General features: G+C 29.2%; 5 protein-coding genes across 5 annotated transcripts; 3 read left to right on the forward strand and 2 right to left on the reverse strand.

Annotated features, from left to right (window-relative positions):
• Nucleotides 1–917: 917 nt before the first annotated feature.
• CRT10 (Crt10p) lies at nt 918–3641 on the forward strand (the record flags this gene model as incomplete). The annotated part of the gene is made up of 1 exon (XM_046081096.1): nt 918–3641. One exon carries the CDS (start codon nt 918–920, stop codon nt 3639–3641), a length of 2724 nt encoding a protein of 907 aa, XP_045932740.1.
• Nucleotides 3642–4031: 390 nt separating this feature from the next.
• On the forward strand, nt 4032–4334 carry URM1 (ubiquitin-related modifier URM1; the record flags this gene model as incomplete). The annotated part of the gene is made up of 1 exon (XM_046081097.1): nt 4032–4334. The coding sequence occupies one exon, from the start codon at nt 4032–4034 to the stop codon at nt 4332–4334; it is 303 nt and encodes a 100-aa protein (XP_045932741.1).
• Nucleotides 4335–4525: 191 nt separating this feature from the next.
• NAS2 (Nas2p) lies at nt 4526–5386 on the reverse strand (the record flags this gene model as incomplete). The annotated part of the gene is made up of 1 exon (XM_046081098.1): nt 4526–5386. The coding sequence occupies one exon, from the start codon at nt 5384–5386 to the stop codon at nt 4526–4528; it is 861 nt and encodes a 286-aa protein (XP_045932742.1).
• A 492-nt stretch (nt 5387–5878) lies between these two features.
• Nucleotides 5879–6679, reverse strand: GCN4 (amino acid starvation-responsive transcription factor GCN4; the record flags this gene model as incomplete). The annotated part of the gene is made up of 1 exon (XM_046081099.1): nt 5879–6679. One exon carries the CDS (start codon nt 6677–6679, stop codon nt 5879–5881), a length of 801 nt encoding a protein of 266 aa, XP_045932743.1.
• A 5254-nt stretch (nt 6680–11933) lies between these two features.
• SCDLUD_005149 (Gti1/Pac2 family protein) lies at nt 11934–13703 on the forward strand (the record flags this gene model as incomplete). The annotated part of the gene is made up of 1 exon (XM_046081100.1): nt 11934–13703. One exon carries the CDS (start codon nt 11934–11936, stop codon nt 13701–13703), a length of 1770 nt encoding a protein of 589 aa, XP_045932744.1.
• Nucleotides 13704–17742: the final 4039 nt, after the last annotated feature.

Here is a 17742-nt window from a genome sequence, read left to right on the forward strand (position 1 = left end):
TTTTTTTTTTTCTTTTTTTTTTTTCTAATTTTTATGTTTTTATACACGGTTGAAAATACTGATTTGAGATTTAGGCTTGTTTTTCTTGTTGGTCGGTTGGTTGTTTTTTTTTTTTTTTTTTTTTTTTTTATTTTTTTTTCTTTTTTTTTTTTCTTCTATTTTTTCCTTTTTTTTTTTTCTTTTTTTTATAAGCTAAAACCAACAATTGTTATCTTTATTCACACCCCGAAAAAATGACTGTAAATTTTGCTATAAAAAAAATATATATATATTTTTATTAAACACAGTGCCATGACTGCAAATGAAGACCGTATCCAGCAGTGTCCGAGAATTGCGGGTTTCCAGCTGAGGAATCATTTACTTCCTTTCACCCTAATACTGCCACTTTGGCAATAGCAACAAAAGACGTTCAGTCCTTTAAGGAATAGTTCAAATGCAAAATCATAATTAATAATAAATTAACAACAGAAACTATCATAAAACACAAATCCAAAATTCGCTGTGGTATTTGTTTCAAAATACTTTTTTTTTGAGCCAAAATATACTTATTATTAAAGACATAAACCTTTCCTATAATGCAATTGTTCCCACTGTACATAACAATTTACACATAGTCTTATAGCCTTTGTCCCTCTTTCCTTTTCCCTCTTCATTCTAATTAAATCTTATTGTATAAATCACAAGTAATCCAGACAAGAAATCTTTTAAATAAATTATTCCAATAACATCACAAATACCCGGCCACTTGTGTATTTTTAAATCAATTATCCCTTCTTTGCCTTCTTGAATTATTGATACATATTATATACATATAGTTTTCGTATTGAGATACTTGAGTTCAATTAAAAAAAAAAAAAAACCACTAATCAAACTAGTACATCAATTAAAATAAACTAACATTTTTACAATCATCAACAATGAGCGATCAAGAAGAGTTATTTAAATATTGGTTGAAGTTTAAGGATATTTCTACAAGACTGTTCGGGAATAAAAGAAAACGTGTTAACGAACCCTTAGTATTGCATGGAAATGATCGATTTCTATCCCACCATTATTGTATTGACTCAAATTATTATTTAATTAGCGGAAAAGTTAATTCTGAATTATGTACTTGTGCATTTTATGACTACAACAACCCCGACTTAGCATCGTCATATTCCTATGACCATCAATACTTTCATGATGAGAAACAATTAATATCCAACAACAAGTGCTTAGATAACCAGGACGGACTTGGGGACAAATACTTAAAAGTTGAATTATTGGACTGCAGTGTTGAATTTGAGAATTTCCAAAAAGATTTAAATGCAAATATTTTTTCGAATAATCTTTTATGTTGTTATAAAAATATGGTGATAGTAGCTATGGCCCCGGATTTGGTGTTGCAAAAACAACCTAGCGGTATTTTGGTGAAAATCAACCTCGAATCAATCGTTTCTAAGGCATGCAAGCACTTTTTGAATAATTATAAATCCGCCTTTATGGAATATAATGAGACACTTGGAAATGAAGTGCTTGGGAAATCCTGGGAAATAACCTTTATAAAGATGGCAAAATTTTATGGGAAAGATTTACTAATGCTATGTTTGACCAATGGATTTGTATTTTGTGCATTTTGTGAAGATGTATACCAAAACGAAACATTTGAGCCGCTTTTCCAATTAAAAACGGAATTATCTTGTTGGAGTATAGATATTTTTGATGATGGGCCGATAAAGGTTTTTGCTGTTGGTTCAAATGAAAGGACGGTTACTTTATTTTTTCATGATTCTCATAATAAAGAAATCCAACCCAATAAAAGTAACATTGTTTATAAAATAGGTAGAATTCCATGTTCGGATAATGTTCCCACCGTAGCCTTTTATCCCAAAAGGACGAGCGAGGGGAATGCTATTCTATATTATGGTAACATTATAGGCCAGATAGTCAGTGTAAAGATTTTCTTGAAGCCAAACAAAGACTATAAGGGGACAAATTTTACTGATGAACCATTTGCTTATAAATACTTGAATTCGCAATTTTTAGGTACACAATGCTGGTCGATTAGTTTGCTATTTGAGAACGAAATTTGTAAAGATTTTTTAAAAGTATCTTCATGGGAAGAATTATCAGGTTGTCCAAATAAAACATTAAATTCAATTCAAGAACACAATGTCCTACAAGACTATTTAATTTTAGATAACCTTAGATACGATGATTTTGATGGATATGACAAAACAGTTAAAACTTATGGAACAGGCGCAAAAATAGCCAGGATTCCCGTTCCGACGCAAAGTTTATTGGAAAGATGTGTTATATATGATGATAATGACGGATTTATCAGTACAGAAGTTCATATTAACTCTGGAGAGCTGGCTACATATCCCTTTGACACATTTGATGAATACACAAATTTATACGGCATTGGAGAAAACGAGCTATGCTATAACGACTTGCGTGCGCCTGGTAAAAACGGAATTTTAACAGAGCATATGAGGCGAAAATTTGATAAGCTGTATACCAAAATTAGGCAGCAACGTAATAAAAAAACTGAGAAGAAGACTAAGATCCAGGATCTTATCAGTATAACAAATCCTATTGCTAGCAGTGCTGAGCAGGGCATTTCAGAATTCTTAAAGGATAGAGCCCAGGAGGTAGGTGACATAGTGCAAGTATCGTTTAATAGTATTTTATCCAAAGCAGATAAATTCATAGATGCATTCGATTTCATCTATAATTATCATTTGGCAGGGTATGATATGAGAAATTATTATCCTGGTCCTATACTCAGGATAGGAGAATTCTTAGAACAGTATGGGATTAATACCAGAAAGTATGAGTATTATACATTAATTTACATTTTTAAAGATCTTGCACAACTTTGTATTAAAGACAAGATAGTTCCATACGATGAGTTTTTCAATAACGTTTTCCAAAAATATATAAATGACAGAATCTATACGGATTCTGTGTTGTATCCCCACAATGACTTAATTTCCTACACGCCAACTGAGAGAGGCGGTAATACTACCTGCTTTATAAACAATGAAATTTACAAAATTCGTGATTTGTATTTGAGTATCGATGCTACTGAAACAAACCCAACTGAGTCCATGCATTATCATGATGAAATCGATATGTGTGAACAATCGGGATGTTATCTTTTTAGCACTGGTATCAATGGTGCATATTTAGTCACGGGTCATCCATTGATAATTAATGCATACACTCCTAAGAAAATATTTGATATCTCAATAGTACTTGATAACCCGCAAATTAATCTTGAAAAACGGAATCTTTTGCAATATGCAAACAGGATATCAATAACTTGTTGGATTAGGGAGTTAAATTGTATGGTAGTTGCCTCTCAAGCGGGATGTGTAAGTATTTTTAGATTAACTGAGTACAAGGGAGTCAAATGTTTTAGACAGGAACATATTTTGGGTACTGATAATTTTGAACTAGATTCTGAAACAATAAAGCAGAATTATTTGCAACACAAAATCAATATTAACTTAAAATATGGTATGATTAAGGGCTTGGCATACAGGTATATCGATAACAGAAATGAAGGTTCAACAGAAACAACCTGTGTCGAGAGTTATGCATTGTTGTATGTGTACCATAGCCATGGGCTCAATGTTTATAAAATAGGTTTATAAAATATTTACTTGTATTTTTATATATATTCGGTGTTCGGTTTTGGGGTTTCGGTTTTCTGTTTTCTGTTTTCGGACTTTACACTAGAAGAGAGAAGGGAAATTTTTGCCAAATGAAGACAATAATTGTATCAAAGCTAAATTCATGTAATTTAACAATAACAATAATGATAAAAAAAAAAATTTTTTTTTTTCTTTTCTTCTTCTCTTCTTCCCCCTCTCTCTTCTAATATGTGTACTTATCTCTTTTGTTTAGCAGCGTGTTTGGAGCTCTAACTGGATAGGAAGCCCAAGTTCTTGGTGAATTAGTAACCGATTGCCTATATAACAAGAAATAACCAGTATTTATAATACACAAAACTACAAATAAAAAATAAAAAATAAACTCGGATCATGGTTAATGTTAAAGTGGAATTCTTAGGAGGATTGGATGCAATTTTCAATAAGCAGAGACAATATAAATTAGTAGTGCCAAATACTCCAACAGGGGTTACCGTAGGTGATTTGATTCAATATATTGTTGCTAACATGATTAAGAACCAAAGTGATATAGAGGTTTTCATCCAAGATAATACTATTAGACCAGGTATACTTACGTTGATTAATGATACCGATTGGGAGTTGGAAGGCGGTGAAGATTATATACTAGAAGATGGTGATGTGGTTTCATTTACCTCTACTTTGCATGGTGGATAGACAACTCTTGTTTATTGCCGTGCTGATGTTCTTGATATTGTGTGTGGAGGGGAAGAAGACGTATAAAAAAAAAAAAATTTCTTTTTTGCTCTTTATCTTTATACTTTTTTTTTTTTGATGAGAATATACTATTACAGGCGGCACCATGTAAATACAGATAAATAAACGATATAAATTAATAAAACAAAATATTATATTTTCACAAGTGTACAACCTAAAATGCCGGGGCCATCCCAATTATTGCTATTGGGAATTAATGTTAACTCGAGATTGATAAACGCACCATTTTGCTTTCTTTTGATCATTACGGGTATTTCCCGATCGATATGCTCTTTAACGTAGTTGCTTACACCAAGCAACTTGTCATGGCTTGAGTAATATTTTAAAGTGTCTATAGCACCGATTCTGCAAAGTAAATCATTGTCTTGGAGACCGCATTGATCACTGGGACTGCCTTTAAGAACCCCAGTAATTTTACAAAATGGACTGGCCTGGATCGGATCAAAGGTGGCATTGTCGTTGTTATTGGTTATGGTGCTGTTAGAGGTGCCTTTATTCTTGTCCACTCCCTCCCAGTACTTGCCCATTTCTACATGTATATAATCAATTAAATGTGTTAAATCATTTTTCAACATATTACAATTTTGTCTGAGCAATCTAATTGTGAAAATATCCACATCATCCCGAGGATACCCATCTCTATTAATCAATGGGGCGTTCATATAATCGTTTGTTTTAGAGGGAAAGATAGCATTATCATAATTATTAAGCGTGGTATTTGCGATAGATGTAGTAGCTTGGGGATTGGATTGGCTTTTGGCTTCAAAATTGCTTTTTAGCAACTCTTCAAACCGTAATAATTCTGCCTCGATATTCCTTTTTAATATGATTAAATCAGCTAAGGGTGTTTTAACATGATTATTGAAAGAACGATCTGCACCACCGTATATAGTTTTATCAATGGTCTTTCTTAATTCGGGATCAATATTTAAGTTATCATGATCATTTTCTAGAGATAATTTACTAAAATCGTTATCGGTTTGTAAAGACATGATTTTTGTTCCTGAGTGACCATGATTTTTTGGTTTATCAAGAAAAAGGAAAAAAAAGAAAAAAAAGGAAAAAAAAGACCCCCATATAAACTATGTAAAATGCATTACATATATAAACAGGGAATCTTTTCCAAGTATTCTTTATCCATCACATTCATCGAACTCAAAAGTATTTGACTCTATACACCCACAGCTTTGCTATTTTGAGATGAAAACCCCTTGCTACAAAAATAAAAAAAAAAAAAAAAAAGCAGTCAATCAACGCACAAAGTCATTGAAAAAAATTTTTTTTAAAACAAAAATTAAAATAAAAATAAAAATTAAAAACGGTATGTATGAATAAAGTATATACGAAAAATAAAAAAATATAGTATTTCATCTTTAATTAAAAAGACAAGGTGAAAACTAAAGAGGAAGAAAGGACTAAAAAAAAAAATTAAGGGCAGAAACATAGCAGCAAACGAAAAATACATAAATCCACAAAAAAAGCCTTTACTCACCTAGCATCGATCTCAATCTCAAAACCTCCTCCTCCAAAGCAGAGTTCCTGGCCAACAATTCCTCAACCTTGGCCTCTAACTGACTCATTCTTTCAGCCTTTCTAGCACGAGAACGACGGGCAGCCTCGGTGTTCTTGGCACGTTTCAAAGCAGCCGGGTCCTCAGAAACTAATTCTATGGGCTTCAAAGAAGTGCTGCGGTTTCTGCGATTGTAAGCAACAATACCCAAGTGATCAACTTTTTTGTTAACCTTCTTAGTAGTAATAGTCTTCAACTTGATATCAGAACATCCAACCTCCAAATCATCCTCCAAAACAGGCGTAGGCAAAAAACCATTACCTGTGGTGGTAGTAATACCACCCTTTGGATTAGCAGCGCCAACAACATCGGAAGAAACAACAGCAGAGCTATCCTCCTTCTCCATTGGTTCATCATCAAACAAACAAGTCCAAGTCTCAGGATTGGAGTCATCAACATTGTCAATCTCCAACATCGGCGATGAATCGCACGAAAGAAAACCGTTGATCAAAGCTTCGTTTGCCAATTGTTCTTCTTCATTTTCAATCTTGACAGTACCAGCAGCTGGCGAGTTCTTATACTCAAAATTCAACCACTCTTCTGTTTCTTCAATATCGTTTTTGGTATTCTCAGTACCGGTGTAAAGAGCCCTGTACTCGCTATGCTCTGGTCCTTCCATAATTTTAGCAAATTTATTGAACACCAACTCGCCCACTACATTTGGACAGTTGGTGTTTTCCTTCTTCTGTTCATCGTTATACATAGAAGCAGACATTTTCATATTAGTTATATTTTTTGGTGTATTAATTAAATGAGAGATAGAGTTATTCTTAGAAAAAAAAAAACTTGGATAAAATTTGTTAAATAAAATTCATTCTTGTTACTGAATAATAGTAGTAGTAGTAATTCCACACATTTTCGCTATTATTATTTATTAATTTGTTAGATTTGATTATAAATCAAAACTTAAAGTTCCATACTATTTGTTATTATTATATTAATAAAGACTCCGAAAAAATAAAAAAAATTTCAGGTTAAAATTATACTTATTGACAACACATTTTTTTTTATATATATATATTATTTTATTAGATACGATTATTAGACGTAATATACGATATTAGTGATATTTAGAAACACATTCTGTGTGTAAAAATTCTGTTATTATTTGGGACAAGTGGTTTATAATAAAATGGCAGTGGCTTTTGTTTAACAGGTAGTTATATCTATGTGTATGTGTGTGTTGTTAAGTATTGTTGTTGTTTTTTTTTTATTCTATAGCTCTGAGAATTGTTAAAGACGAGATACAAGTGAGAGTGCAAAGGGGAAAGAAAAGAAAGAGTTTTAATCATCAAGATAAAATCTGCAACTCATAAACAAGTAATAGTAAAAATAAGTGGTAAGTGAGACGAAAGTAGGAAAGAGGAAGACAAAAAAAAAAAATGCATGTTTCATCAACTAATTCTTCCATCTTGTGTTTCAATCGTCTTTTACGCACTGCTTAAATATGTTTTTTTTTTTTAAATTTTTTTCCATTTTAAACTTTTTTCCTGTAATTTTTCATTTTTCAATTTTATTATTATCATCATTAAAAAAATTTTTTTTTTTTTTTTTTTTTTTTTTTTTTTTTTGAATGACTCACAGTTTAATAATAAATAAGGTGAGGTGTGTGGGTTTACCAGCAAGATTTAGCTATCGTATATTTTTGTATGTGCTGTACGGGTGTTTGATTACAAATAAACTATTATCAACGGAAAAAGAGGTTAACTGCTACGTTTCTGCCGTTGCCGGCGTTTTGTTTGTTTGTCTGTTTGTTTATTTTTTTTTTTTCCTTTTTTTGGCAGTTTGATACGAGCAGAATGCACCCATACATCACATAGTAAACAAGCAATTATTTTAAAGTATGAGTGTAATACGTAGCAACAATTCGTATAGATAATACCAATAATAAACATAAAGGCGGATATAAAAATAGCGGGAAAATGGTGACATAATGTTATAACTGAGAAATGTAAAAATCAATCACTTTGTTCATCAATTATTGTTCTACTGGCGAGCCTGTTTTGGTTTTGGTTTTGGGTTTTTTTTTTTTTTTTTTTTTTTCTTTTCCTTTTTTATTCCAATACAATATCGTCAAATTGGTGGCCAGACTCTACTTAACCGTTTGCGACTTCCCCCCTCTTCTTTCTCCCATAGAATGCATGTCAGGCAGTATTCTATTAAATACAAAAGTACTAAGTTAGAATGGGGGGTCTATAACTTTTTAGTAGAGCCTACCAATTATAAACCTCATGTGTATGTTGATTTCATACTTTTGATATGGAAATAAAAAACAATTAAAAAAATTACCAAGATTGATTCAAATAAATACCGGGATGTAAATTCCGATTCAATATCGCTTATGTTACCGACACTGACAACAATAGCAGTAATGATAAAGCGAGAATTCGGATCAAATTCTTTTCACACAGATCCAACAAGAATTTTCCCCCCACGTTTATGAGTAAAATAATGATTGTAGTTCTAAAACTAAATTTAACTTTATTCTTTACTTCCTTACTATTTCCAATCGCATCTCCAAGATAATTCCCAAGTCTTGTTATTTTTACTGGATATTAATTCTTTTGTCATCGTCAATTTTGGTGTCCCCCCCCCTAGTTAGCCTATTAATGGTATTATTTTTAATAAATTTTTGAGTTGAGAATTTAAGAAATGTTATCAGCTCTTTTTTGGTTGGTGAAAAAACTAAAATTAAAAAAAAAAACAAAAAATATCATGATTTTTTGTTGCTAAGGATTTGTAAAAAAAAAAATTAAAAGTATGTACTAAAAGAAAAATAAACGTGTTAATAAAAGTGACGTACAAGTTTATGATTCTAATCGCTTATTCTTAGCTCAAACTTAAATTGGTCTAGAGATATTAAAAAAAAATTTAAATACGAGAATTCGATAGCTATTAGTTAAAAAAAGATCGCCTATACCATGTTTAACTGCTAATATAGCTATTATAAGATCTTTTTTCCTTTAGTTTTTTTTTTTTTTTTTTTTTTTTTTTTTTTTTGATCCGGTATTTTGTTACCGAGAAAAAAAAAACTCGCATTTTTATTGTTTTACGAAAAATATATTGAAACAAAAAAATTGACTACACAAAAAAAAAAATTTTCCTCAATATTTGAACAATTAATGTTCAAAATGAAACGGGTGTGCTTTTATTAGGGCACTATCCCGCGCGTTATCCTTTGCACGATCTACCTCATTTTTATTTCTTTTCGCGAGTTGTTTCCTTTTCTAGGTATAAAAAATGCCTTTTCCCCTATACTTGATAATTTTAAAAATAAATTTACAAAAAAAAAACCTAAAACAGCAGAAGTGCACATATTTGAGAGGTTTTTTTTATTACAAGTATTATAACCACACTATTGTTTTATCTTTTAATACCTATTGTATTTTAAAAATAACCTATTATAACTCTATTGTTGGATTATTTATAATCCACTTGATACATTTTAGAGTGTAAACTATTTATATATATATGAACACAAATTGCAACATAAAAATATATCGTGATGTAAATAAAAATAATAGATATAAAAATTATCCTTATTTTTTTGTTATGCTGTAGTGCATGTTGTGATTTTTTAAAAGATTATTTTACACAAATTCACACCATGTTATATTCACCTACTTATAACACATATTTGAGGGGGGGGAAAAGAAGTGATTTATTTTTAATTTACAAAACATAAATTTTGTTACATAGCATAACTCAGTAAAAAATAAGTAGCTTAATGTATAGAATCAAGATTACTACTAGTCGACCCGGTGTTTCAAATAAAATATTCCTTATATATTTATATATATGCATATTTTTTGATATTTTGATACGTGGGTACTAAGCTTTACATTTCTACTTTATCAGATCATTAAATAAAAGATTAAATATTATGTTTTGTAAAAATCTTTTCCTGAGTAAAAAAGTTCTTAGGAATGTGGAGTCATTTTTTTTTTTTTTTTTTTTTTTTTTTTTAATATAGCTAAGCCTATGTATTATATTTATTCAAGTGAAATTTCTATAGAATTAAACTTGTCGTATAAAAATGTTAAAGTTATATATAAAGCTTTATTTTTATTATATGTATAAGGAAGTACCCGGCGTACTTTTGTTTTTATTTGACTAGAGGACATGATGTATTAGCTAACCAGATCATTGGTTTGCCGCAGTTTTACCGAGAAGTGAACATACTATTTGGATTGGTGTGTGTGTGTTTTTTTTTTTTTTGTTTCTGTATCACTTATAAAGTAGTTAGTGGAACCACTATTAAAGAAAAGATGAGTTTTACCATCTCAGCCAATTGGTTAGTTCCAAAGGATTACAACCAATTAATTTTTAAAATTGAATAAATTTTGTAGATGTTATAATTTTATACGAGTTTATTCAAAAACATATATAAATATTATTCAAAAATTACAATAGAAAACTTTTAAAACTAATACATTCTCAAAAAAAAAAAAAAACATTGCGTTTATTTTTAATGGTTGGTATCAATTGTTGTATTTTTTTTTTGTATTCTTTTTCGTGTTTTTTTTTTATTTTTTTTTTATTTGAAGGCTTTAAGAGTTTTAAAAATGAAATATTACATAACACGCCACCCAATTATTCGCTTATAATTATATTTTTTATGTTACGCTATGTTACAAAATACCATCTTAACACAGCAAAGTGTTATTTATTATTCTTATTTCTTTTCTTTTTTTTTCTCCCCTGTTATTTTAATAAATATTACAAATCATGTGCTCACCAAATTAACATAATCTTAATGGTTATTCTTTCCACTCATTAAAACTACTCATAATTTTTTACTTATTTATTTATACAAATGAATATTGCTTACCCGTCAAAATAAAGCGCTCAATTTCTTTGTATATTTCACCAGCGGTATTGATTTTCGTTCATGTTATACCCAATCCTACATCCCGATTTCTTTCTCTTCATTTTTATATTTTTTTTGGAATGACATTGTTTTATTTCGTCAATATTTACCGTTTGGTATGTAATTCTATTGTTTTGCACAAGGATCTACAAAAATCCTGGACTAAATAGTAAATATATATATTCAAAAATGTACTTCAAGTAAATTTACAAATAAACCAAAAATAAAATAAAATAAAAAAGGGATACCATGTATTTTTATTATTATTTATTTTTTTTTTTTTTTTTTTTAAGATGTGCACAATGAGATCATCATTGGTACCATATGTTTCTAATTTTTAACTGAGGAAAAAGAAATGCACCAACTTTGTTACATTTTTATGATATCGATCCATAAATTCTTTGCTCGTTTTATATTTATTTAGATGGAAATAGAGATAAAGATAGGGATGTATAATAAAACATTTTAAACCATAGGAGTTAGTAACTTTTTTTTTTTTTTTATTTTTTTATATTACATGTTATAATAAATTATTTGTTTTATTTCATTTTATCTTGTTTTATTTTATTTTATTTTGTTTTGTTTTATTTTGCTTTATTTTGTTTTATTTTGTTTTATTTTGTTTTATTTTGTTGTGTTTTTGTTTCGTTTTATTTTATTTCTTTTTTTTTTTTTGATTTTTAGATTCTATATGTATGTTTGCTATGATTTATACGTTGATCTGGATTCACTAAGAAAATAAAAAAGAATTGACAAATAAAATAAAATATCTTGGGGGGAAAAAAAATTATTAAATAAAACAAAATAAAACAAAATAAAACGAAATAAAATCTCTCGAGAAAAGAAAAACTAAAATTCTACTTTTAAGCTAATTGCTTATTTACATTATATTAAATATATTTAAATATCATATGTAACCTATGAAAGGAAGCAAGAAAGAAAGAAAGAAGAAAAAAAAATTAGAAAATTGAAAAACCATTCAGATTTTTAAATAGCGATCGTATTAACAAAATATCCCGCTTAACCCTATAAACATCTGCATAAAAGTCTGATTAAATATACATTCCTTCAAAATAGATAGTACCAAGAATAAAACAAGATGTATAACGCCAATTCTGATTCGAGTGACATATCAACTCTAGCATCAGCTTCCAGTAGCAGTAATAGCACCAATGTGAGTATTTCTTCGTTAATATCACCTACAATATCTAATACTGCCGTTCATACTTCCAATATACATCCGCCATTTACATGCTCAAATTGTTATTTAAAAACTGAAAAAGATGTGCTGCTGATATTACGTAAAACAATAATAGAACATAAATTGGCAATAGTGCAAAGAAGATTAAGTTTTCAAGATCGCGCAAAGTATGTTGTGAATGGCAATGTATTCGTTTTTAAGGAGAAGGAAAGTGGGATAAAGAGATGGACTGATGGTTTAACTTGGTCAAGTAGCAGATTAATTGATAAATTTTTGGTTTACAAACAACAAAAACAAGATGCTACGGGCAACACCGAAGAAAAATTACTGTATAAAAAGACATTTTCTTTGAAATTCAAAGGCGATATAATACATATAATATCATATTATAACCGAAAGGAAAGGGGGCACGGTTATATTAAAGAAATGAAAAGTGATGATGACGATGATGATGAGTTTGACGATGTACCTCAGGATTGTGTACAACCCAGTAACAATCCATTTTTCACTAGTAATGTCTATGATACTACAGATAATAATAATGGTCTTCAGAGCAATTATAATGCCGAAGGTGCTAAAGAGTTAGAATTAATACTGAATGCTTATTGGACAAATCACCCAGCAGTGTATAAAAATACCGATAAAACTACTACAACTAGCCCACATCGAAAATATAAAAAGAAAAAAAAGAAGACAAAATCTTTGAATTATGGTATAGTCGATCAAATACTAAGTGAGTTGGTAGAGCATAATAAGAATAATACCTTAAAAACATTAAGCGAAATTATCAATTACAATAAGAGCGGACATAATAGTAACGCCGATGGTTTTAATGAACAAAATACAAGTGTAATTGGCCAAAGAGTGAACAAAATAAAACAAACCGGTAACAATAACATAAGTTCTGTTAACAATGATAGTATAATGACTTTATCTGGGTTAAATATTCGACAAGAAATTGCTAGAGCTGATGTTACTGCGGCTAAAACCGTAGATTCTAATAGCATTAACAGTATTCCCTACTTAATGAATAATGACGTTAACAATAAAGCTGCATTGTTACCTACCACAGTTTCTCACGCTAATATTTCTTTGCAATATAATATAAACGTACCTCCTCCTCCGATGTACCTTTATAATAACCATAATAACAACAATTATATCAATGCTACCAATGAAACTAATTATAGTAGCCGTAGTAATAGTTATTCCAGTAGTATATGTAGTAGTAGCTTCAATAGTAATGCACCTAATTTTAGTATTCTTGGGTCTAACAGTGTTAGCTCCAATAGTAGTGTTAATATGGCAAATAATGGATACATGAGTAATAGGAGTAGTATATTTAGTAGTAGAAGCAGCAGCAATAACATTACCAATGCCACCGCCAATATTAACCTTTATAATAATAATGATGATGATAATAATAATAATAATAATAATAATAATAATAATAATAATAATAATAAGAGTTCGGTTCATAAACCAATAAAGTGCAATGGTGTGGTGATAACGGATTTTACCCGCGATTTTAGCGATAGAAATAGTACTAAGGACATTGTCGAGTTTAATGATGATGTTGTTTCTCGTGATGGAAGTGTTGATGTTAATAATAATAACAAAAAAAAATTGCCCAGTATTACTCAATTGTCTTTGCCATTGAAGTACTGACAGTTTACATATTTATGTATTCATCAACACTACTGCGAAATTAATATTTAGTATATATATATATAAATAAACTTATATAGATGAGATTGAACTTTGATTGATATATGATTCCAAATTTTATGAAATATGTTGCTTAAGGTGGGGCGAAGTGGGGAGGGGAGGAGGAGAAGAACGAAGGAAAGAAAGAAGTGGGGCAAGTAGTAGATAAAAAATGTAAATTCTGGTACGATCACGTGCTTTGATAACATTTTTTGCATGGGAATGGATGATTTCATCTCTTTGATGTATAAGTTTACAACGTATACCTACACCCATACATCATCAGATTATTTGCAAATAGTTGTCACTATAAAGCTTTGGGCCTTGTCGTTTCTCTAAAGAATTTATTGTGGAAATACTATAACTCTCTGTTTTATTCTAAAAGTGAAAAATAGAGAATGTGGTAGATATGGATAATTATAAAGATCTGCATTACAAATAATACAAAATAATCCGTATTTTATTTATCAACACAAAAATACAGATGTGAAAAAAAAAAAAAAAAAAAAAAAAAGCAGTTCCCTTTTTACCCATCAAATTTTGTATATTTCATTTTTTGCACAAAATTCGTATTTGTAGTGCTTCACTATTATTGCTATGATCACAATTCGATATTATTATGCTGTTATTTTTAGTTTTTAGTTGAAGAACTGAATTTTCAGCTATTCACAGCGCATTTCTTTAATACTGGGAATTCTATTTTCATATAAATCTATCTAAAACAAAAACGAAAAAAAAAAAAAAAAAAAAAAAAAAAAGTAGTATTTTTTTTCTTTTCCGCTTATTTCTAGTGTATTTGTTCGAATATTCCGAACATTCCTTTTGAGATTTGCATCTGGTTGGGATATCGCTGATACTCCTATCATTTCTCAGGCAAAAAAAAATATTAAAAAAAAAATAAAAACTAATAAATAATATAAATATTCCTACTCTTATTTTTATTACCATATAAGCTTTACATGCTACATTCTTTTACACTCTTGGTTAAAAATCCAAATAATCGCTTATTATATTTAAAGTTCTTATATCTTCTTTTCTATGTACTACCGTTTTGGTTGTTTTTTTTGCTCAATTATATTTCTTTTTCCCCCTCATTGTTCTAAATCCTATTAATTCCCTGGTTCTTCTTAAATTAACACCACACCCATTATGAAAAATCAATATGAATAAATAAAAATTGTACTTATAACTGTATTAAACAAAACCAATTTTTTTTTTTCTTTCTTTTCTCTCATTAATTTTCGAATTTAACTAAATTTTTATCATAGTTTATCTGAAAATAAAATAAAATAAAATAAAAAAATATCACAGGTGATGGGGAGAAAATTAAATATACCAACACAAAGATAACCTAACATTCAACATCGTAAAATCGAAATACTTGTACTAATGACACATTCACCAGTAACCTATTCCAATTGTTATATAAGTACTCCAAGAGATGTTTTATTAATTTTGCAAAAGATATTTATTGAACAAAAGTTGGATTTAGTTACTTCAAGACTTACTTATTCAGATAGGCACAATTTTGTAAAGAGTGGGAATTTATTTTGTTTTTTAGAAAAAAAAACTGGTGTCAAAAGATGGACCGATGGTTTATGCTGGTCAAATAGCAGAGTAACGGGCAAGTTTTTAATCTATAAGGAATTAGATAATGTAAATAATAACATCCATCATACAATCGACCATAAAAGTAAAATATTGAAAAAAAAAACTCTGCGCCTTCCTTTGGGCAACAATGATGCCATTCATATAATATCATATTACACAGATCTGGACATCAAGTTAAAACATATTATGAGACCAAGTGAGGATCCATTTTTTACAAATGGCGATGCCAATATTAACGACTCTAATGTTTCTTCTGTAAGTTGGGATTTGAAACAAATGGTTGGACAATTTTTCTATAATAATGAAGACACCAATAGTACTGATAGTAATACCATTTCCACTCGGCAAGCTCGTTTTGATGCCAATAATAACATTACTTCGAATTCGCTGACATCTTTATTAAGTTCTACAACAAATTCCTCGACTTTGGGAATTGATAGAAGGGGTTACCATAAAGAATATATCCCAGAAGAAAATGGAGATGAAAATTTGCAGATAAGAAACCTAAAAAGTGTTAGCACTAGTCCACACGCTACTTGCAGTGGTATTGCGGTTATTGCTTCCGATAATAATAATAATAATAATAATAGTAATAATAATAATAATAATAATAATAATAATAATAATAATAATAATAATAATAATAATAATAATAATAATAATAATAATAATACAACTATCAATACTAATGCTAGGAAGAATCATAATCTCCTTGCTGATACTAGCAACGCTACAAACATTTATATTTCCGAATATCCTAATGTTGAACATAATATAGTAATTGATAACACAAATAATCTATACAATAATAATACAGCTTATCCAGTAAATATGTCTACAATAGTTCCACAGATGTGTTATTACGGACAAGGTATTATATATACTAATAATATCGACGGTATGAACAGTGTTCCGATTCAGTATTTACAGAATATTACAGATACATCAAGATTTATTAATAGTGGCTGTAAAACAGTCAACCCACAAACAATGATCACTACTTCATATCCAGCACCACCTGATATTTATGACAACAGGCAAGTAAATGTTATTCGTGATGGCTATGAAAGTGTCTATAGTAATACTGACAGTAATAATAGTTTGCAGATTAATACAATTAATACTACGAATGGTGCATCTTTTTCAAGAAAACTACCTGGTATAGAACAACTGCTTTCGATTCTTTAAATAATCAAATATTTAAGCATAATAAGAATTAGTAACATGCATATCTGTATAGGAATACGTGATTGTATATTAGCTTGTAATGTTTCCCCTGGAATCAGGAGGGAGGAGGTAAGCGGAATTTTTTCTTTTTTTTATTTTGATACAACTATAATCTTGAAGTAAATACCCCATGTTAGTATTAACAAATCATGGTGAAAAGGAAGCCAATCAGATTTGCAATTATAAGAACGACCGTAAAAAGGGATGTAAACCAATAAACTGGTAGAATAAATAACAATATTTTACTTATCCATCATGGGTGACGTTCGTTATTGTTTTTCTGGGTAACATCTTCTAACTCATTTATTTATTGTGCTATAGGTCAAGTTGAAAAATGAATTATTTAGACATTAGTAGCTCTATCACTATTTGTTTAATTTTTTTTTTTATTATTGTTCTTCATCATAATTAACACTTTGTTAATAAAAAATCGAAGCTTTATTATCGTACCTTCCGCCGCCGCCGCTGCTGCCCTTTCCTCCTCCTCCGCCTGTTAACTTTTCTAGGCATTAAAGGCTTGATCTTGCGTACCGAACTTCTTTGATCTCGTAACGAAATACCGACAATCATCTTTTACGTTTCTCATTCGCTAATAACTAAATAGCGTATAGTTTTTTTTTTATTATCACATAAGCTTTATACGTTACATTCTTTTACACTCTTGGTTAAAAATCAAAACAATCGCGTACTTTTAAAGTTTTTGTACTTTTTTTTTTCTCTATATTACTGTTTTAGTTGATTTTTGCTGAATTATATATTTTTTTTTCTCATTGTTCTAAATCCTATTAATTCCCTGGTTCTTCTTAAATTAACACCACACCTATTATGAAAAATCAATATGAATAAATAAAAATTTTACTTATAACTGTATTAAACAAAACCAATTTCTTCTTTTCTCTTTCCCTCCTTTCATTAATTTTCGAATTTAACTAAAATTTTATCATAGTTTATCTGAAAATAAAATAAAATAGAATAAAATAAAATAAAATAAAATAAAATAAAATAAAATAAAATAAAATAAAATAAAATAAAGTAAAATAAAATAAAATAAAGTAAAATAAAATAAAATAAAAAAATATCACAGGTGATGGGGAGAAAATTAAATATACCAACACAAAGATAACCTAACATTTAACATCATAAAATTAAAATACTTGTACTA

This window comes from Saccharomycodes ludwigii, chromosome VII, assembly GCF_020623625.1.
Source record: "Saccharomycodes ludwigii strain NBRC 1722 chromosome VII, whole genome shotgun sequence".
Taxonomy (NCBI): Eukaryota; Fungi; Ascomycota; class Saccharomycetes; order Saccharomycodales; family Saccharomycodaceae; genus Saccharomycodes; species Saccharomycodes ludwigii.